Source organism: Neomonachus schauinslandi, chromosome 13, assembly GCF_002201575.2.
Source record: "Neomonachus schauinslandi chromosome 13, ASM220157v2, whole genome shotgun sequence".
NCBI lineage: Eukaryota > Metazoa > Chordata > Mammalia > Carnivora > Phocidae > Neomonachus > Neomonachus schauinslandi.
This window is the reverse complement of record NC_058415.1, coordinates 80919067-80942127: the sequence shown is the minus strand read 5'-3', so window position 1 is coordinate 80942127 and position 23061 is coordinate 80919067. Positions and strand designations below refer to the sequence as shown.

The window sequence follows — 23061 nt, the reverse complement described above, 5'->3', positions numbered from 1 at the left end:
GTAATAGGAGGGTAGTGGTATTTCATTGTTATCATTTGCATTTCCCTGAAGACATAAGATGTTGAATATCTTTCCATTTGCTTATTTGCTATCTGTATATGTTCTTTGGTGAGATGTCCATTCAGATCTTTTGCCTGTATTTTATTTTTTTTTAATTTTATTTTATTATGTTATGTTAATCACCATACATTACATCATTAGTTTTTGATGTAGTGTTCCATGATTCATTGTTTGCGTATAACACCCAGTGCTCCATTCAATACATGCCCTCTTTAATACCCATCACCAGGCTAACCCTTCCCCCCATCCCTCTCCCCTCTAGAAACCTCAGTTTGTTTCTCAGAGTCCATAGTCTCTCATGGTTCATCTCCCCCTCCGATTCCACCCCCCTTCATTTTTCCCTTCCTACTATCTTTTTTTTTTTTTAACATATAATGTAATATTTGTTTCAGAGATACAGGTCTGTGATTCATCAGTCTTACACAATTCACAGCGCTCACCATAGCAATACCCTCCCCAGTGTCTATCACCCAGCCACCCCATCCCTCCCACCCCCCACCACTCCAGCAACCCTCAGTTTGTTTCCTGAGATTAAGAATTCCTCATATCAGTGAGATCATATGATACATGTCTTTCTCTGATTGACTTATTTCGCTTAGTATAATACCCTCTAGTTGCATCCACGTCGTTGCAAATGGCAAGATTTCAGGTTTTTTGATGGCTGCATAATATTCCATTGTATATATATACCACATCTTCTTTATCCATTCATCTGTTGATGGACATCTTGGCTCTTTTCATAGTTTGGCTACTGTGGACATTGCTGCTATAAACATTGGGGTGCACGTACCCCTTTGGATCACTACATTTGTATCTTTGGGGTAAATACCCAGTAGTGCAATTGCTGGGTCATAGGGTAGCTCTATTTTCAACTTTTTGAGGAACCTCCATACTGTTTTCTAGGTGGCTTCACCAGCTTGCATTCCCACCAACAGTGTAGGAGGGTTCCCCTTTCTCCGCATCCTCGCCAATATCTGTCGTTTCCTGACTTGTTAATTTTAGCCATTTTGACTGGTGTGAGGTGGTATCTCACTGAAGTTTTGATTTGGATTTCCCTGATGCCGAGTGATGTTGAGCACTTTTTCATGTGTCTGTTGGCCATTTGGATGTCTTCTTTGGAAAAATATCTGTTCATGTCTTCTGCCCATTTCTTGACCGGATTATTTGCCTGTATTTTAATTGGGCCATTGGGTTGCTTTCTTCCATATTGTTGAGTTTTAAGAGTTCTTTGGATATTTTAGATACAAGTCCTTTATCAAATATGTCTTTTGGAAGGGTTTTCTCCCAGCATGTGGCTTATCTTTTCATTTTCATAACAGTGTCTTTCACAGAGCAGTTCTTAATTTTATTAAAGCTTAACATTTTTTTTTTTTTTTTTGCTTTCATGGATCTTGCTTTTGGTGTTGTATCTCAAAATGCATAACCAAATCCAAGACCCCCTAGATTTTCTCCTATGTTATCTTCTAGAAGTTTTATAGTTTTGCATTTTACATTTAGGTCTATGATTTATTTTGAGTTAATTTTTGTGAAAGGTATAAAGTCTGTGTCTAGATTTATTTTTTGGGGGGGGTGGATATGGATGTCCAAATATTCCAGCACCATTTGTTGAAATGACTAGTTTTTTTTCCATTGAATGGCCATTGTTCCTTTGTCAAAGATTAGTTGATTACATTTGTGTGAGTCTATTTCTGGACTCTCTATTCTGTTCCATTGATCTATTTGTATGTTCTTTTGCTAATACCATGTTGTTTTTAAGATTTTATTTATTTATTTGAGAGAGAGAGAAAGCATGAGTGGGGGAGAGGGGGGGAGAGGAAGGGCTAAGGAGAAGAAGACTCTCCGCTGAGCAAGGAGCCTAACTAGACTTGATCCCAGGACACTGAGATATGACCTGAGCTGAAATCAAGAATGGGACACTTAACCAAATGAGCCACCCAGGTGCCCCCCCCCATATAAATTTTAGATTCACTTAGATATCCACAAAATAACTTGTTGGATTTTAATTTGAAATGTGTTGACTTTATATACCTTTTCTTTTCTCGTCTTACTGTATTAACCAAGACTCCCAGTCCAATGCTGAAAGGGAGTGGTGAGAGGGAACATCCTTGCCTTGTTCTCAATCTTAGGGGAAAAGCATCTAGTTTCTCCCCATTAAGTATGATGTTAGCTGTGGGTTTTTTTTTTAATAGATACTCTTTATCAAGTGAACAAAATTTGTTTAGAGTGTTTTTTTTTTTTTAACATGAATGGGTATTTGATTTTGTCAAATGTTTTCCCTGCATCTATCAATATGATCATATGATTTTTCTTCTTTAGTTTATTGATGTAATAGATTACATTAATTGATTATTGAGTATTGAAGCAGCCTTGCATACCTGGAATAAATCCCATTGGTAATGGTGTGTAATTCTTTTTATATATTATTAAATTTTGTTGAGGATTTTTGCATCCATGTTCATGAGAACTATTGTTCTATAGTTTTGCTTTCTAATAATGCCATTATCTGTTATCAGGGTAATGCTGGTCTCATAAAATGAGTTAGGACATGTTCCCTCTGCTTTTATATTCTGGAAGAGATTGTAGAGAATTGGTATAATTTCTTTCTTAAATGTTTGGTAGAATTCGCCAGTGAAACCATTAGGGCCTACTGCTTTCTTTTTTGAAAGGTTATTAATTATTGATTCATTTTCTTTAATAGATTTAATCCTGTTTAGATTATCTGTTTCTCTTTGTGTGAGTTATGGTAAATTGTGTCTCTCAAGGAATTGGTGAACTGGTCCACTCGGACACTTAACTGACTGAGCTACCTGGGCGCCCCTCCTTTATTATCCTTTTAATGTCCATTGGATCAGTAGTGATTATCCCTCTTTCATTTCTGATATTAGTAATTGTTAACTACCAATTAGTAGTCTAGTAATCTATTCCTTTTTTTCTTGGTTAGCCTGGCTAGAGATTTATCAATTTCATTGATCTTTTCACAGAACTAAATTTTGGTTTAATCGATTTTCTCTATTAATTTCCTGTTTTAATGTCACTGATTTGTGCTCTAATTTTTATTATTCCTTCTCGTCTGCTTACTCTGGGTTTAATTTGCTCTTCTTTTTCTGGTTTCCTAAGGTGGAAGCTTAGATGATTGATTCTAGATCTTTCATCTTCTCTAATATATGCATTCAACACTACAAATTTCAATCTAAACCCTGCTTTCACTGCATCCTACAGAATTCAGTAAGTTCTATTTTCATTTTCATTTAGTTCAAAATATTTTAAAATTTCTCTTGATACTTCCTTTTTGAACCATATGTTGTTTAGACATGTGCTATTTTATCTTCAAATATTTAGGGACTTTCCAGCTATCTTTCTGTTACTAATCTTCAGTTTAATGCCATTGTGGTCTGAGAGCATACTTTGCATGATTTCTATTCTTTTGTATTTGTCAAGGTGTTTTATGGGCTGGTCTACTTTGGTGAATGTTCCATGTGAACTGAAAAGAATGTGTATTCTACTCTTGTAAAATGAAGTATTTTTTACATGTCAATTAGATCCAGTTGATTGATGGTGCTGTTCAATCCAACTATATTCTTACCAATTTTCTGCCTGCTGAATCTGTCAATTACTGAGAGAGGGGTGTTAAAATCTCCAACTTATTAGTAGATTTGTCTATTTTCTTTTGCAATTCTATCTGTTTTACCTCACATATTTTGACAGTCTGTTTTTAGCTACATACATTTTAAGGATCATTATGACTTCTTGGAGAATTGACCCCTTTATCATCATGTAATGCCCACCTTTATCCCTGATAATTTCCTTTGTTCTGCAGCCTGCTATATCTGAAATTAATTTACCTACTGCAACTTTCTTTGGTTAGTGACATATCTTTTTCTATCCCTTCACTTTTTATCTATGTCTTTATGTTCAAAGGGGGTTTCTTGTAAACAACATAGAGTTGGGTTTTGTTTTTTATCTACTCTAACAATCTCTGTCTTTTAATTGACATATTTAAACCATTCACATTTAAAACAATTATTGGTACAAATTCTTTACATGTTTGGTAGAATTCACCAGTGAAGCCATCTGGCCCTAGAGTTTTGTTTGTTGGGAGGATTTTGATGACTGATTCAATCTCCTTACTAGTACTCGGTCTGCTCAGAAATTCTCTTTCATCATGATTTAGTCCTGGTAGGTTGTATGTTTCAAGAAACATACCCATTTCTTCTCTGTCATCAAAGACACCGTTCCTGGACATTGTCCTTTTCTTCATTCTCTCTCTTTGCAATTTAGTTTGTGACATTTCGATTGACATGTCTTCAGGCTCATTGATTCTTTCCTTGGCTATGTCTGGTCTACAGATGTGTCCATTGGGGGCATTCTTCATTTCTGTTATGGTGTTTTTTATTTCTAACATTTTTAAAATTCTTTCTTAGGGTTTCCATCTCTCTCCTTACATTACCCATCCGTTCTAGAGTGTTGTCTACTTCCTCCATTAGAGCCCTTAACATTTTAACCATCATTATTTTTAATTCTCCATTGCATGATTCTAACATTGTGTCATAGCTGGGTCTACTTGTGATGCTTGCTTTGTCTCTACAGACACATTTTTTTTTTCTTGTCTTTTAGCAGGTCTCATAATTATTTGTTGAAAGCCAGACGTGGTAGATCAGGTAGTAGGAACTGAGGTAATCAGGCTTTCAGTGTGAAGCTTTATACTAACCCAACTAGGAGCTGGACTCTATTTAATGTTTGCTGTGGCTGTAGGTGCCAGAGGCTTCAGTTTCCTTTGTTTTATTTTCTCCCCTTGTGGTCCTTGGGCTTTCCTAAAAGCTCCTTCTTGACCAGAGGAGCTGTCGATTGTTATCCACTGTTGTTACATTGGAGCCCTTTTGACGTGGTGGTAAGGTGCTGGGGAGAGACAGCATTTGCTAATCTTGTGATTAAATCTCACTTTCTTAGTGGGCTTGAGTCCCTGGACTATGACATTCAGAAGTGTTTCTTAGGCCTTTTTTTCCTACCCTTATGTGAGAGAGGAAGGCCAAATGGGCTAGAGTTGTCTAACTGCCCTTCCCTCAGGTCAGATAAGCCTCTGGTAAACTAGTCTCCTTTGAGGGAAGTCTTGTGTTATGGAGAACACTTAGAGTATGTTTCAAAAAGGTTACTTCCCCACACACACCCTGTGCCTGAAGCATGTGGGCTTTTTCTCCAATCACCACCTTGAGAACCCAGTGGGGCTCTGAGGGTAAAACCCACAGAAGTGTGGAGGACCCCTAAGACAGGGCCCCATACTCAGCCTCCAGCAATTCCTCAATCACCAATGAAGCATTCCTACCAGTTACTGGCTCCAGCAGCGACTGCTCCTAGTAAGCTGACCTTGACTATTATTCTCTCTTTTCATGTGTCTGTCCAGTGTTCAGGATGGCACTTTGCCCTGTGACCTCAATTCTCTAATGGATGTAAGGAAAGTCATTGGTTTTCAGTTTGCTCATCTGTTTTCTTGTTGTGAGGATGGGAGTGATGACTTCCAAGCTCTTTATATGTCAGTGCTGAAGCTGGAAGTCCTTTATATGCATTTTACACTTTCACATCAATCTGGAGCGTTAATCTTTCTACTCCAGGTTACAGAGAAGAAACCTGAGGCTCAGAGAGGTTAAGTAATGTGCCCAGGGTCACCCAGCTAATGGGTGGCAGAGCCAAAATTCTTTGTCTTCTAATTCTAATGGTTTTTGAGAAACTACCAATCCCAAGCATTCCAGGAATGTTTGCTATATAGGCCTTTTCAGAGATTTTCCATGGTATTCTTGGTGAAATCTGGACGTGGTCATTTAACCTGAGAGTGAAATGAGTCTCATGATCCACCTGACCAGTCTCTGTCTCTAGCCAAGAAAATGGCCAAGTTAGCCAAGAAAGAGCCTTATCCAGCCCAGAGTCCACCATCTCTCACATGGGGCCAACTTCAGTATTCACTGGTAGCATCCTCCAATGTGTGTTTATTGCCATAGAATCATAGTGTTTAAAACTAGAAACCCCCATTCCAACGCCTTTGCTTCACAGGTGAGACCCTGAATTCTAGGGACTCTGAGACCCTGGTAAGTTAATGGGAGAACCACCTGCCATCCATTGGCTTTCTACCTCACTACCTTGCTCTTTTTCCTAGATCTTTCTAGGAATTAATTTACACATTTATTTTTGAGATAGCCAATACACGGCATGTGATGAAACCTACACTCTACCCCATCCTTTGCCACATGGGGGAGGGGAAAAGGCAGACATCATGCCCATGGGCTGCCCTGCATCTCACTGGAGATTTGGGACTTCTGGTGGTCAGGTGTGTCAGCCTTCAGTAAGTCTACCCTGAGGTTTAGGTAGACCAGTGGTTCTCAATGGGGGGTTGACTTTGTACCTCCCCCCATGCCCCTGAGGGCATTTGGTCATGTCTGGAGACGTTTTTGGTTATCACAACTAGGGAAGGAGGGAAGTCGCTATTGGCATCTAGTGGGTAGAGGCCAAGGATTCTTCTTAACATTCTGCAATACATAGAACAGATTCCCTCACAACGAAGAATTTTTTAGCACCAAATCTGGAAGTATCAAGGTCGAGAAAGCCCGAGATAGAGCATGCCCATTCAAAATCTCCACGGTTGCTCTCTGCTTACTTGAAATAGCCACATCTTCCCTTCAGCTTCCCTAAGAGACAGCTCCTGGGCCAGGGGGAGCAGTTCCTCGTGCTGCTCCCCCACCTCCCCCCACCCCAGCCAACGCAGGGTGGGAAAGGGTGTGCACCTGAACTGTTCTGCCAGACCTTACATGACTGAGGTGCCTTCTTCTTGGTAGCGTGTGGGTGTCTCTGCCCACACTTTCCCACTGATCACGTCTGTGAGGGGAGGAGGAAGCCTTATGTAAGCACAGCCTCAAACAACCTTCTGTCATTCTGGCACTCCAGGCCTTGGGAAGCCCCCTCGCTCCCGAAGTCTCAGGGGAACGTGGTTCTGTTCTGAACCTGCCCTTTGGGGTCTGCTGGCCACCTGAGGACAAAATCTGAGCCCTTCAGCCTTCGAGATGGGCCTGGCCAGCCTCCTCGCCATCCCCTGCAACCCCAGTCCCTCATCCCAGCTCCACTCCTCTCCCACAACACCCCAGGCAGCAACTGCAGGGGCTACTCTGAGACAGACCAACATGCTTCCATTTGTGCCTCTGCTCCTGCTTGTCTCCCCGCCTGCAATACCCTTCCCTTCCTTGACTGTCTGGATGATGCGTACATGTGAGACCCTCCTTTGCGGAGCCTCCAGGCGCCTCTCCCTGCCTCCCCGCCAGCCAGTCCTGCTCAGTCCTGTGCTCTGACCGTTCTTGGCACAGTCCTCCAGAAGGCATCCCCTTGCTTGACGGTGTTTGCAGATGTCGGTATCCCTCTCCACCTACCCCAGTGGATGCCGAACCCACGCCTGACTCACATCTAGGGCCCAGGGCTTAGCACAGTGAAAGCTAATTGAAAGGATGAGTACATGAGTGAATAAATGAAAGAACGAAGAGATGGATGGCATGTCATTGCTCCTTATTCTCAGAGCGGCCACTTCCTGGACCCTCGTGATTTCCTGTCGCTCACCCGGTTACCTAGACACAGGACACGTGACCTCAGCTCTGCCTCTTCTGCCACTCACGCTGAATGATCCCGAACAAGTCACTTGCCGTCTACACTGGGTGCACCCACGGTAACCAGCTATAACGCTGTAGGTGTGATCCCAAGTATAGCAGGTAGTAGAACCCCAACCAAGTTCAGGACTCCCCCCTAATCCTCCATTTGTGGTGGCCCCGACCGGCCCCCCAGACAGCAGTGAAGGAAACGTTTAGTGCACTAATAAAATTACCTTCTCTAAAGAAGGCAATTTGCATGTTAATGTTTTGGGTAATTCTGTGCAGCTCCAGTGCCCTCAGGGCTGTAATTTCTCTCTGACAAAGTGATAAAAATAAACTCCTGCATAAAAGAGCATTTCTCTTCTCTCTCGTCTGTGCTCTAAAGTGACATTCTTAATGTGAGTCAAGCTGAAACCCACTTCTCGATCTTGTTTTTGACACCGATCTGCCTCCCATCCCCTTTCCCAGTGACAGGCTGGCTCCTCAGAACTCCTCAGAGGGGTCTCTCCTTGAGGATCAGGCTCCATCCTCTTGGTGAGTGGGCACCCCCACTCCCAAGGCTGCAGACTCTGGTCTTCTGTAAATTCCCGAAGGTGCAGCCAGTTAAATGGAGGGCAAACGTGGGGCATAAGGGAAGGGGGCTGCCTTCAGTGGGTGAGTTAGGGTGGCCTGTCTTCCCCCAGATTGCCCAGTTTTTGGAAACAACTACAATGCATGGAGAGTCTGAGACTGACCTCCTGGGCATCAGACGGTTCACCTGCCAGCCTTGGCCCCTCTGATCACCTAGAGACAAGAAACAAAGAAGCTCAGATGTTGAGGTGTCCTCATGTGCCTGGCACAGCCCCGGCCCCTTACATCTGTATTGGCTCATTGAAACCCCACAAGAGCTGGGCAGGGTAGGTAGAAGCTGAGGCTCCCAGAAGTGAAGGGAATGAGCCCAGGTCACCTGGCAGCACATAAAAGACAGACCCTGAATTTGAACATAGGCCTGTGTGGCTGCTTGTGGCATGCTGTTGGTGACCCAAGCAGTGGGGGAGCAGGAGAGAACCAACGTTCACCAAACACCTACTTTGTGCCATGCGTTATGTCTATATATTTCATTCAGTTAGTCTACTAATGTTAGTGACCGCGTGTGCAGTGGCCCGTGGGACACCCGGGTCCCATGCCCCTGCCAGGCTGGTAGCAGAGGCAGACCGAGCTTAAACATAGAAACACAGAAATAAACCTGTATTTACATGTGATGCACTCTATGAGATGAAATAACTAAGTTTCAAGGAGACTAGCAGAGGAGACCTAATTTATATTAAGGAGGTGGTTTGGGGAGATCCGTCCGTAAAAGCATTATACCTGAGGTCTAAGTGCTAAGTGGGGGGGTGAAGACTGAGGGAAAGAATGTTCCAGCAGAGGGAATGGGTAGTGACAAAAACCCTGAGGTGGGAGAGTGTGCAGCAGGTTCTAGGGAACGAAAGCTGGCAGTGGGGGGCAGGGGGGCACAGAGGCAGAGAGAGGGTTCTGGCCCAAGGGGGTGGGGCAGCTGCAGAAGTGGACGGGGCTGAATCTTGCAGGTTAAGGAAGCGGATGTTGCTCCAAATGCTGTTGGGGAGGCGACTGCAGAACATGTGTTTCTGAAAGGTCATTCTGGAGGCTGTGTTGGAAGGGGCAGGCTGGAAACAGGCAGACCAGTGAGGAGGTTGCTGGGAGTCCAGGGGAGCCATGGCCTTGGTGGGGGTGGTTGGAGATGGGTGGGGGTGCTGTGGGAGAGGAGTTTCAAAAATGGCTCTCCGACTTCTGGCTTGAGCAGTGAGGTGGGTGGAGATAGTATTTATTGAAATGGGTACAATTTAAGGTAAAGGAGGATGGAGAGGGAAGGCCAGCAGATCCATTTCTAACGGGCTCTTTGAGATGCTGATGAGATATCCCGCTGGCAGAAAAGCTGGAGCTAGCGATAGGAGCATTGATTCCTGGCAGATATTTAAAGCCTAGGGAATGAATGATGGCAAGAGAGAGCCCTGGGCCCAGGCAGAGAGCCCTGCAGGACCCCACACCCCGCGAACCAGAGAAGAGCCAGCAGAACACTGGAGCCCCTGAGCCGGGAATTGCCAGGAAGATACAGAGCAAAGCCAGAAAGTGGGGGCATCAGAGAAGTAGGGAGAACGCACTTTAAGGAGGGAGGCTTCCCCGCTGACAGATGCCGCAGAGGGAGCTGGGAAGGGGAAGGAAAGGGGCCCAGTCTCTTGGCAGGAGCAGTTCCGGTAGAGGGGGAGCGGATGGAAGGCCACCCTGAGGGGCGGACGCAGCATTGCTGTGAGCAGTTCGGCTGATCTGGGAGCAGAGCTAGAAAGGTGAGAGGAAATGTTAAGGCAGCCTTTAAACAGTGCCAGAGCCCAGTGAGTTTGATGGCCGATGGGCACACTTCCTGAGAGGGGAAGAGACTGCTGAGCTGGGGGCACCAGGCACGGACTCTAGACCACCCACCTCTCCTCCTGCAGGCACTCTGCAGGCTTTCCTGCCTCTCCCGCAATTCTCTGCGGCTTCCTCTGCATTCTGACCCTACCCACTGCCCAGCACACACACACACACACACACACACACACACACACGCACACACGCACACGCATGCACACACTTTCCCCTCCGCTCCAACAGACGAGGGCTTGCATACCTCCGTATCCACCTGCTGGGTGTCAGCCAGGGTCTGTGGACTTGAATCGCCCTTGCTGCCGGCAAACACACCCTCTAGAGCCAGACTGCCATGGGGGACGAAGAGTTAGATTTGCTCTCTGAAAGGGGAGACCGGTGGGGGCTTGGCACATTTCAGCTGGGAGGCAGAGAGCAGAGAGCACAGGGTGAGAAGGGTCTCCTGGGGAGGTGATGCGCACCCCACCTCCGGAGAAGACCAAGTGGGGGGCAGATGCCCACTGTCAGCCACGCCAGGGAGGGCAACCATGGCTTGGACTCTCACAGGGGAGCTCCAGGCAGACAGAAAGTACTAGCAATAGTTGGGCTTCTGCGTAACTTGCGCCCCGCCCCCACCCCGCCTCTCAGAGTGAGGCTGATGCAGCCAGATTCACAGAGCCGGGGTCTGAGTCCCCATCACCTCCAGGCTGTGGGACTCTGCCTGAATGTCCTACCTCTGTGCACCCCAGCAGCCCGCGGCGCCCAGCTAACAAACAGAACCCAAGACAAAAGCAGTTTTGCTCTGTCATTAAACACTGGTGAGCGGCCCAAGGGTTATAAATGCATCTACCACCCAGATTTTGTTTTGAGGATGAAATGAGAGGTGCCCCTAAAGAGCTCGCCGCAGCGCCTGGTACACACCAAGCACTACTCATACTACTTCTTCCTATTTTGGGTGTTACCGTCGTCCCGTAAGGGCCTGGATTGCGTGATCTCTGAAATCCTTCCCAAGCCAGAGGTTTTGACCACTTGCTGAGGAATGAGTGTTGGGCCTCAGAAGGTTCTGCTGGAGCCATTAATCCCACAAGAAATGTCTGGGATCGCTCGAAGGAGTTGCAGGAAGCGGTGACGGGTCCCGTAGCCCATCTGCCCTGACAGTGACTCAGGAGCTTGTGCTGGTTGTGGTGGGGTCGGGGGACGCTGGCTGGGACTGGAACGGGACCCCGGGCTACTCTGCGCTGCCCAGCAGTGTGACCTGTACCTAACGAAATGATGAAGGAGCTGCTTTCGACTTTGGTTATTGTTATTTGGGTGTCACGGGCTCTTGGTGATAACGATTTTCCTGCAGGGTCTATTTATGGTCCATTCCTGACACTGACTAATTTTTCCATCCAGACAAGGAGAAAGGTGATGGTGACTTGTTGCCACTGTAATGCGTAAATACAACGACCGGCATGTGCCATTCTGTGCTCGAGCTGTGTGTGGGGGCAGGGGGGAGGCTGTGGGAGTGAGGCGGCTCTCTCTTTCTTCCCTGAAAGGACGGGCCTTCTGCAGGTTTCCATCCGGTTTGGGGAGAGGCAGTGCAGAGCAGTGGTGGGAACCCCAACATGGCCACTGACCAACAGCGGGACCTTGGGCAGGTGGCGGGATGGCTCAGGGTTGCCGTGAGATTATAGGAGCACGCAGGGAGAGCGCACAGTGTGAATCCCAGTGGGCAGGGTGCCCCTGATAAGTGACTCTTGTCACTACCAGTTTTTAAACATTCAGAAGCCACCATCCCTCCCAATGCTTCTGGAGTCCCAAGAAATCACCCAGTTTGCAGAAGGGGAAACTGAGGCCTAAAGAGGGGAGGTGACTGTTTCAAAGTCCCGCAGGGACAGAGACCATTTTGAGAACCCCGGTCTCCTGATCCCCCGCATGACTTTTCCTCCCTGTCATCCCGGCCAATCTGCCCATTTACTCCACGAACAACCGCTGAGCACCTGCTCTGGGGCCGCTAGAGATGGGGGCGAAGACACCCGGGCCCCCCGGCAGTCTAGTGTGGACACAAGCGGTCAGCTGTCTGCCATAAAAGAAGCAAATGAAACCAATGTCCTGACAGCGCGGCAGGACACGTGCTGAGGGCACAGAGATCCCACTGCCCGAGGCTTCGGGACAGCTGTTACTAAGCGCCACGATGGGCTTTCCCTGGGCGGTGCCTTGTAAAAGCCACTTGGGAAAGGTGTGATGTCCCCACTTCACAGACGCAGAAACGGAGGTCTGCTGAGGTGAAGCCACTTGCTGAAGACGAGGCCACGAGTACACAGCATAGCTGGACCCAGACCAGCACATCTGAGCCCCAGGCACTGTCCCATGAGCCTGATGCTGTCTCGTGGGAAATGTCCAGGTTCCATCTCCCGAAGCGGAGTCCTTGGAGACTCCAGCCCTGGCCTGCAGAGACCACACTCACGTCCGGGGGCATTGTGCGGGAGCAGACAGGGAGCCAGGCTGCAAGGTGCCCTAAGAATGCAGGGAAGGTTCTGTTGATTCACCACCTTGGAGTTGATGCAGGCTTCACAGACAGCCCTTGTGGGGAACATTCCACCGCCCAGAGAGGAATCACTAAGCTCATTCCAGTCCAGATCATTCAGCTTTATTTCCTACCGACGATTCCAAACAGAAAGCCTGTATACTTACACATTTAGAATTTCACTATCATACAGAAACATCTATTCTAGGTGGGTCATAAGAAAGATTTAAAGGCAAGTGAGAGAGAAGGAACTGGCAAGTGGCTGGCCTCGCCCAATGCACCAATACCTTGAAATGGAATTAGAGCAAGGAAGCTCTGGTATTTTTGAGAGGAAAACAATTATCTCCTATTCAGTCTGGGATAATATCCCTGGATGTCCACAACGATTTGGATTTAATTATATCATCTATGCAAATGTGTTCCAGAAACTGTAAAAGAATACATGAGTGTGAGATGTTAAGAAGAGCGTGATGCAGGACAAACAACAGGGGTCTGAGCGTCAGGTAGGCATGAGTTTAACGCTGCCCTGTCCACCTTCACAAGCCACTTGGCCTCTCTGGGTCTGCGCTCCTCGTCCTTGTCATAGCGTCCTCTTCTGAACATCACCTGGAGAACCAGACGAGCAAACGGAGATGCTTTTCAAATTTGCAAGGTGTTATTGCTGCTTCTGTCCTTGAGCTCCAGAATGGAGGATGGGATCATTGGAGAGTGGCCACTAGCCCCGTCATTAAGTCCTGTGCGCAAGGACCCCTCCCAGGGGGTGGGGACCAGAGGACTTTTGAAGCCAGAAGGAGCCCGAGGGCCCACCCTCACCCGCTGGCTGACAGAATGAGGCCATGGTCTCTCAGGGGCCGCATCCCGGTGTGCAAGTGACAGTCTTGGGTGAGAGATGTGCATATGGCCACATCCAGAATGCTTCAAAGACTGCTTTCTCCAGCGACATCCACCAACCCAAATAAAATTGCAAAAAAATACTCAACAGCTTACCTTCAGGCATGGGAGGCAGGTGGGTGGAGCCCGTTTGCAGGGACCGGGGGACCCGCACCTCCTTGCTGACATCCGGCAGAGATGCATGGGGCCTGCTGCAAGGCGGGTGTTGTATCCGCCTTCGTCTCTTTCTTCCCAACGACCCGAAGGACCATTCCGACGTGGCCATCTCTTTGAAGGCTCTCGAAGCAGCCACGGAGTCAAGAAGTTTCGAGAATGGTTCCTACGGTCTGCCACCCTCCAGCTGTGTGACTGGCAAGTCTCTTGAGCGTAAAATGGGATTGATGTTGACACCTGCTGTCTAGGGCTTCTGTGGGATTCAATAATGCACTTGAAGCCTTTAGTTCAGGGCCTGGCCCATCATGAGGGCTCCATAATTATTAACTAGTGTTTATTTTCATTACATTTACGGCGACTGGCCTCTACAGCAGTGTTACCAAAGAGATGGCCCCAACTTTGAGAGAGAGCTGTAAGGGCTTTCTCCGGGAACTGGCAGAGGAGCAGGGAAAACGGGGAAGATTTCTTCTATTTCTCCTCAATGGCTCGGGTGATCCCAAAGGCTCGGGTGGTGGTAGGAGAGTGTCTCCATGGACTGGGTGAGCCACAGCAGAACCGAGAAGTTGGGATGCAACAGAATTGTTAAAACCCTAATCCCCGGTGTGACTGTATTTGGAGATGGGCCTCTGAGGAAGTAGCTGAGTTTAAATGAGGTCATAAGGACGGGGCCCTGATCCAAACAGACTGGTGTCCTTATGAGAAGAGACAGCAGAGAGCTGGCTCACTCTCTCTCTATGCCATCCGAGGACACACAAGAAGGCAGCCGTCTGCACGCCGGGAAGAGAGCTCTCACTAGAACTCGAACCTGCTGGCAGCCTGATCTTGAACTTCCGGCCTCCAAACTGAGAAAATCAGTCTCTGGTTTAAGCCACCCAGCTATGGCGTATATGGTTTATGGTAGTCCAAGCAGACAAAGATGGTGAGGAGGGGTGGGCAGTGGGATTTCAGAGGAGGAAGTTTGTTCTGGGCATTCCCCATGGTTCTTGAAGGCCCACAGCAGGGCTAGCCCAGCACTCGGCTTCTCAGAGACCATGCTCTTCACTTCGTTACTCCACTGACTCCTTGAGAGCCTTTAAGGGGATGGCCAAGACGGAGTCTTCATCCCAAAGTTTCCTGCTCACCCATGGCTGCAGAATCACCAAAGCTGCAGTTACAAGTGCAATTTTAGGGGCCTCGTGGCCCACACACAGAATCTCCAGGAGTTGGGAACAGGAGCCTGCATTTCTGGCAAGGTCCCCAGGTTATTTTATGTACAAAACGTTTGAAAACCACAGGCCTTGAGGGGAAGTCCAGTCCTCCTCTGCTGTTAAAGGCCTTCCTTCCTAAGGGCTCCTGACTTCCCTCACATCCGCATGCGACCCACCAGCAGATCGCAGATCTGCTGACACTGCCCTCACGCTCTGTGCAGAATCTCATCATCCTTACCACCTCCGCCACTCCCACCCTGGTGTAAGCCGTCAGCAACCCTCGCTTGGACCAGTGCAGTAGCCCCTAAGGCATCTCCTTCTGTCTCTTTGCTTGTGCCCCTTCCTCCTGGTCTCAACACAGCAACCACACTGACCACGTGACTTCCCGTCTCTCCAGTGGCCTCCCATCTTCCTCAGCATGGAACCCAGAGTCTGACCATGGTCTACAGGGCCCTCTGTGGCCTGGCCTGTGAACCCTTCTGGTCTCATGTCCCTCAGTACAGCTAGAGAAGGGCAGGGCCTCGCAGAGGGCAATGGAGCTCTGCCCCACTTAGCGGTCAGCAATGATGCTGGGAGATATCCGGTTTCTCAGAAACCAAGAGAGGACGAAATGCAAAGCTGGAACAATTTCATGGTTTTTCAGCTCCGTCATTCGATTTTAAAAATAACTCAATCAGATTGTCTTAAAATGCAGACATTTTTAGCCCAAAGTCAAGCTTCTCAAAGTTCGGGGGCAGGTCCTTTTGCAGATAGGCCACTTTTTCCAGATGGGTTTTCAGAGCGGAGCACGGACAGACTGAACTCGGCAGTGGGGAGGAAGATGAGGAGGAAGGGGTGAATTCTCAAAGTGGGGTCCCTGGACCAGCAGCCTCAACGTGGTCGAAGTGCAAATTTGCAAAACTTCAGAATTAGGAACTCCAAGGGTGGGGCTCGAAGCTGTGTTTTCACATGTCCTTCTAGAGCCTCTGGTCTGGACCATCTTGGGTTCATAATTCTGCACGTTGTCTAAGAGAAGAGTTTTCATAGGTGGTCTTTCCCTTTGCCGCTTGGCTTGCCCTGCTGTCCTCAGCTGGAAGATGGGAACAGTAACACCTGCCTCACAAGATTGCTGAAAAGTTCCCAGTCCATTCAAGTGGATCAAATGGATCTTTATTAGCGCCTGCTGCGTGCCGGGCTGTACTGGGCACTGGGGATACAGAGAAGGCTGGGGCAACGTCCCTGCCTCCAGGAGTGCACAGTCCCACTGGGGAAACAGCCTCGTCCCCATGGATTTGTCCCAATATATAGCCCGGAACAAAGGGAAGCCCCAAGAAAGGACAACTGACTCCACCTGGGGATGAGCCAAGGCGAACGTCACAGACCTCCAGAACTTGGAGGCTGGGTTGGGGGTATTTTTTTTTTTTAATATTTTTTTTCCTAATTATTTTCAACAATGAGCATGCATTACCTTATTTGGGAAAATACAGAAAAGTAGAAAGAAGAATATAAAAAGACCCTAGAAGTCTAGTACCACTCCCCTCCCCACACACACACTGTAGTGTAAGTGAGTTGATGATGAATACCACCGTGTACATTTCATTTTCCTTTGGAAGGAATATTTTGAAATACTTGAATGGCTCTTAAAACTTTTGCCAAATTGCTTTTCAAATGCCCATAGCGATTTCACCCCAACTCCCTATTATCATTATTTTGCATTTCGGTTAATGGGTGAGCAATAGCGCCCTGTGGCTTTGGTGGGGACTGGATGTTTTCTCTCTTACTTGCTAATGTAAGTGAACTACCCATTCATGTGCTTGGTCCACTGGAGGACTCAATAAGGTTTAAGTATTTTCAACATGAAATTAATTACCAAAACCAGACTTAACATTAAAAAAACCCAGATTCCTAGGGTTTTATTGCAAAAGAAAAAATGAATCAGAAATAAAAACAGTGGCGTACCATGTGCTTATGATCGTCTTCTCAATAATAGTGAAGAAAATATAACCGGTCTCAGCGTCCAGTGGTGGGGGGTATGGCGAAATGGTATGCAAAGCAAGAGTTGATGGAATATTATGCAACTATTAAAATAATGTTATGAAGCTGCGAAGCAACATACAAAAATGTTTATGGTATCATTTTAAGCCATAATAAGTACAAAATTTTGTGCACGTGCATTACAATTAAGTGAAAGCACATCTTCTGTGGACAAAGAGAGAGGATAGAAGGTCAGTCTTCAAGGACACTTAGGTTCTAGCGGGGGGACATTCATGAGCTTTCCTATGCTTTCTCCTGGCATTGTCACTATATTTTATAATAAATAGTAAGAAGGAAGGAGAAAGACCCAGAGAGAACATGGGGACTGTCTGTGGAGGATCTGGAAAAGGCAGGACAGTCCTGCCCCCCTGGAAGGCAACTTGGATTATCTTGAGTGCATTTCCTCCTCCCGCTCTCCTCCTCCTCCCACCCCCAGCCCCTCAGAGACTTAAACACTTTCCATTATCTCAAGCACAGTGAATACTGACCCGGGTCCGGCCACCATTTCCTGGGCCACTTGATGAAATGAGATGCAAGAACGATGTCTTGTCAAACTCAAACATACAGCCCCTCAACATGGCTGTGGTAGGAGCCGGCGACCCATGTACTCGTGGTGTATAGTGTGGGGCGTCCCTCTTCCCAACCCTCACGGGCCTTCAGACTCTCAGACACGCTCAGTAGGGTTGAGCAGACAATGCGGGGCTCTCAGCCCTTTTCCCCAGTCCCTGGCCTGAGAAGTATCTGGTTTTCTTTCTTATTTTGGTGGTGGTGGTGGTGGTGGTGCTGTTTGAGGTCAGGAGACCTGAGTTCTAGTCCCGCTCCTGCCAGTCACTGGCTCTGTGACTTGGCCCTCATCTACTGCTCCCCTCTCCTGTAAAATGAAGATGCTAGACCAGGCTTTTGGAGCAGCGGGAGGGCTGGTGCTTGGCCGGGTGTGAAGAGCCAAGAGTCCCTTAGGTGAGTCGCTTCTGGTGAGGAAGGTCTGTGAGGGCAGGGCTCTGAGCTACCACCCCCCCTCACAAGATTTCATTTGAGGAATAAAACAAGCAAACCCCACAACGTTTCTATCACTCTAACAAAATAAGACCCCCGCCCTCCCCCCCATGACTGGAGAATGTGCTCAGGCTGTACTGGGCGTGGAATTGCACACCTGGTTCTCGGCTCCTTTTGCCTAGGCACATGCAATCGCTCCCAGCTCTCACGTCCCCTGGCCTTCCAGCCCTTTCCAGTCTCGTCCAGCTGCGCCCTTCTCCACCTGTGCTGCTACAGGCATCCTGGGTTATTCCTGGGCCACATGCCCCACCTCCTGCTCCCTCCTCCCTGTTCCCGGCCCAGCCCACTGCTCCCAGCTCATCTCTGCCCATCAAAGCCCTACCCGCTTTGCCCATTCCTTATTGCAGGAATCGGATGCAGAATCAGCAGTACATGAGGCCTGGGTTCAAATCCGAGCCCTGCCACTTACCAGCATGTGACCGGAGGGCAACTTATTTTGTCTCGGGGCCTCTGTTTTCTCATCTGCACGATGAGATTCGTAGTGGAGATCCGAGTGCCTGACACAGCATGCCTGGCTCCTGCAAGGGTCAATACTGCCCTTCCCTTCCGCTTCTCTTTCCCCTGCGTGCATATAACCTTTATCAAAGTAGAACATGGGGTGGCTCAGTCGGTTAAGCGACTGCCTTCGGCTCAGGTCATGATCCTGGAGTCCCAGGATCGAGTCCCGCATCGGGCTCCCTGCTCGGCAGGGAGTCTGCTTCTCCCTCTGACCCTCCTCCCTCTCATGCTCTCTGTCTTTCATTCTCTCTCTCGCAAATAAATAAATAAAATCTTAAAAAAAAAAAAACAAAGTAGAACATGTATGCAGGAAGTTTGCACAGCCTTTTCTTCAAAGTAATGCATGCACCTAACTTCAAATTCAAATAGTAGCAAAGAGTTCACGATTACAAGTGGCTGCCCCTGCATCACCACCTCTTTCCGTCCTCCAGAATTTCCCACTGCATATTTTAAAACTGGGTACATGAGCTATTGATTCCATAATGGGAAGCCTGTATCTCTCCGTCCCCTTCACCCATTTCGCCCCCCACCCCCAGGCCCCGGCAATCATCAGTTCGTTCTCTGTATTTGTAGGTCTGATTCTGCTTTTTGTTTGCTCATTCGTTTGTTTGGTTGGTTTTGTTTGGTTTGGTTTTTTTTAGATTCCACATAAAAAATAAAATAAGGTATGTGTTTACTATAGAAAATCAGGAAATGTAGCCAAGCAAAAAGAAAACCAAGTATAACACCTGAAATCTCATTTCTCATTTTAGAACGTTTCTTCCAGATGGCTTAGCCATAATACTTTTTCCCCAATAAGGTTCCTTGTATTTTTTTTTTTTCTGTGCCTTACAGAAAATCACAGCCTTATTAGTTTAATCACAGCCTTATTAGTTTAATTAAGGGAAGGAAGCGAATATTTGTTGAGTAAAAGGTGCTCAGTGCTTGCTACCCCAGTGTGGGCATCACCCAGGAAGCTTGTTAGGAATGCAGAGTCTTAGGCGCCACCCCAGAATCGGCATTTTGACAAGATCATGCACGTTAAGGCTGAGAAGGGCCTTAGACCGGAGCTGCTCAGAGCTGCAGTGCAATCCGGGAACTGTTCCTTTTAGTCCTGGACAAGAGGCTTGAGCCAGAATGTGTAAACGCCTGCTACTTCCTTTGTAGAGAAAGACTTGTTACAAAATACTGCAGCTGAACGAAACAATGCCACTGATGAGGAGGGTGATTTCTATTCTGGCCCAGGCTCCTTATCTTGTCAGACACCAGGGACACCCAGTTCCTGGACTTGGCACCCGCCTGCCGACCACACTTGGAGTAGCGCTGTTAAGATCACACACTTGTGAAGTTGGGGGCTGGGACTGCACTGGGTTTCTCTGGCTTTGGATCCTGGCCTCTTCCACCCTGCTGGGATCTGCCTCCCCCACTGGCAGTGACAAATGCACGTGCCTGCACAAATGCACATGCATACACGCGCATGCGTCCATGCACACACTCTAGGAGAGCCCTGGCCCATCGTCGGTGATTAGGAAACATCCATCTCTCTCTCTCTCTCTCGTTTTTAAAGATTTATTTATTTGAGAGAGAGGGAGTGTGCATGCACATACACGTGCTCATGTGGGGGGGGAGGGGCACTGGGGGAGGGACAGGAGGGAGAGACCCTCGAGCAGACTCCCTGCTGAGTGCAGAGTTCAACGCAGGGCTCAATCTCATCACCCTGAGATCACGACCCAAGCCGAAATTGAGAGTCAGACGCCCCACCAACTGAGCCACCCAGGCTCCCCAGAAATATGCGGCTCTTGATGCAGACAGAGCCCCCCTTGGCCCTGTGTCTCTGTCTGCACCAGGCCTCTGTTTACGTTAGAAGGGTTTTACACCAGGGTTACTGTTCCCTTTATCAGCTCCCCCATCAGGGCCAAACAGAGCAGGGGACTTGCAGAGCATCTGGAGTCAAGAAAAGCTGAGCAAAAAAAGCTTTGATGGACTTGGAAGGAGACAAAGAAACAACTTCTTTGCTCAGCACCAGTTCCTAACAGGAAAAGAGCTCTCAGATCCCAGGGTCCATATAGAATCCAGGATTTACAAACTCCAGGCCAGGCTTCTCCCCGAGAACAGCAGTAGGGGAATAATGCTCCTGAGCTGGGAGGCAAGGCCACTGGGAAGGTATGGATCAGCAGGGGCGAAGTTGACCTCCTTTAAAATACTGAGCGTCACCCTCCCTGAGGAGCTCCGGAATCCCATGACTTTGAATCACGGGGTTCGTTTTTACTTGGACACTGGGGAGACTCACAGCTTTTCACACAGCACAAATTATTTACAAGAATTGAGAGTCCAGGCGTGCCTGGCTGGCTCCCTTGGTGAAGTGTCTGCCTTCAGCTCAGGTCCTGATCTCCTCGGGGTCCTAGGATCGAGTCCGCATCGGGCTCCCTGCTCGGCGGGGGGTCTGCTTCGTCCTCTGACCCTATCCCCTCTCATGTGTTTTCTCTCTCTCATTCTCTCTCTCTCAAATAAATAAATAAAATCTTTAAAAAAAAAAAAAAGAATTGAGAGTCAAAGTTTGAATTTGCAGGCCACTATTTTTCTGGCTGTGTGACCTCAGGGAAGTTACTCAGCATCTCTGAATGTTGGTTTCCTCATCTGTGAAGTGGGACCTAACAACACTGAGGATTAGTGGCAAGGTCTGTAAAGTACCTAGCGCTAACTCATCTGTTGATCCGTTCACTGCCTCATGTATTCAGCATTCTATCTTGAGCACAGGGTGTCTGGCCCTGGGGGAAGAGTGGCAAGCTGGAGCTCACAGCCCAGCAGGGAAGACAGAGATTGTTGAAGAACCAACCGCACAAACACTGAAGAAGCCGCGGTCAGTGCTACGAAGGAAAATGCAGGAAGCCCGTGCCAGGGGCCACGTCTAATGTGGGGATCAGGGAAGGTTTTACCGAGCAGGAGATTTTGAGCTGGGATCCCAGGGAGCGAGTAGGAACCTATGAGGCAAAGTAAGGGAAAACATTTCAGGGACATAATGGGGACTACTATTACCTTCTAGAATATCATTTCAGGTAGAGAGAAGGGGTCAGGTTTATTTTACTCTTTGAAGTAAAATCTACATAGAGCAAAATGCACAAATCTCAAGGTACAATTTGCTAAGTTTTGACAAATGCACACACCCATGTAACCAACACGTCTATCAAGATCTAAAACCTTCAGATTTCTCTCAGTAGCTTTTTCCGGTGTTACAAAAGTTAGGGGCTGGGTTTTAATGCAAACATTTGAGGGTGGTGCAGAGGAATAAGGCTTCGGGCTGGGTTGAAATCCCAGCTCCGCCACTCTCCACCCACGGGACTTGGCCCGGCTAGCTCCCCTTCTCTGAGACTCAGTTTCCTCGTCTGTCAAACCGTGTGAATTAAGCCTGCCTCATAGGATTGATTAGGGGATTGAATCTGCAAATGGTTGTGAATGCCCAGCTGGTGCCTGCTCAGGGTAGGCACTCTGGGCGTTTAACCCAGAAGCTGAAGTTTCCAGAACAGAAGCAGTGGGTGAGGAAGCAGCCTGGCGGCTGGAGTCGGGCTGTCCCAGGGCAGCGTGCTCACCCCCTAACGCTGCTCTCTTCGTCCACAGGCATGTGCTTGCAGGCCTTCGTGGAGGCTTTCTTCTACCTGGCTCAGAGGAAGTTCAAGATGCTGCCTCTCCACGAGCAGGTGGCCTCACTGATCGACCTGTGTGAGTACCACCTGTCCCTCCTGGACGAAAAGCGCCTGGTGTGCGGCCGGAGCGGCACGGCGGGGGGCCGGCCCCCAGACAGCGGCACCCCCCAGGAGGCCGTCCCCTCAGCTCAGCTGGCAGAGGGCAACCCCCCGTCCTGCACAAACAGCGCCCACAAGTTCTCGCATTCCAGACACGCGCTGTCCTGAGGGCCACTCGATGCTGCCGGTGAAGAGCGAGCCCTTCAGGGCCGAAGAGAACCCTCTGGGCTTCCCGCCTGCGGAGAGGGGGCAGGCTGCGGAGAGGTCCTGCTGGAGAGCCCCCTACTTGTCTCCACGTCCTGCTCGGCTGTGCTTTGAAAGGCTGATGATGCCCCGCCCGCCTTCCTCTTGGTGGTCCAACTATTCATGAGTCATCGGTGGACATATGACATCCCAAACGTGACAGATGGCATCTTCTATTCTGGGCTCACAGGAAGCAACAACCAGGGTAAAACTGTTGTACTGGGGGCATGGGGCGCCCGCGGTGCCCGGCCTGAGCTGTGGCGAGGAAAGAACTCGAGGAAGCCGCGTCCCGGGTCTGCCGGGGCCTCCGAGAGAACACTGTTCAGTCCCAGGGACATCATGTTTACTTCCTACCAGCGAGCTGTGAAAATCAAGCGGCACTAGCAAGTGGGCAGACGCGACTCTCCCGTGCCAATCGTGCATGGGTGCAGTTAACAGATTGGCCTCATTTATTTCTTTAGCTTGCCTGTTGCTGCAATGATCGCTTTGCTATTAATTAAGAAATAATTAACCAAGAAGTAACTAAGGAAGGATCTGAGAGTCTTAGAGTGGACAGGAGCCTCAGAGGTCATTTTGTTTGATTTTGTTTGACCTTGACCCCAGGCCGGTGTCCCACCGTCACGTGGCTTCTGATTGCCCACCCTCCCTCCCCTCCACGGATAGGGCGCCACTTCGTGGCCAGCAGGTGGGTGGCAGGCACTGCCAGGGGCCCCTGGGTG

The 23061-nt window shown here is 48.4% G+C and overlaps 1 protein-coding gene across 1 annotated transcript in view; it reads left to right on the top strand.

The window, feature by feature from the left end:
* TTLL11 (tubulin tyrosine ligase like 11) overlaps nt 1–22267 on the top strand; it is a 225994-nt gene extending 203727 nt beyond the window's left edge. Inside the window, exon 9 of the mRNA XM_021691507.2 lies at nt 21975–22267. Coding sequence (XP_021547182.2) covers nt 21975–22267 — 293 coding nt within the window. The remainder of the gene's footprint in view (nt 1–21974) is intronic.
* Nucleotides 22268–23061: the final 794 nt, after the last annotated feature.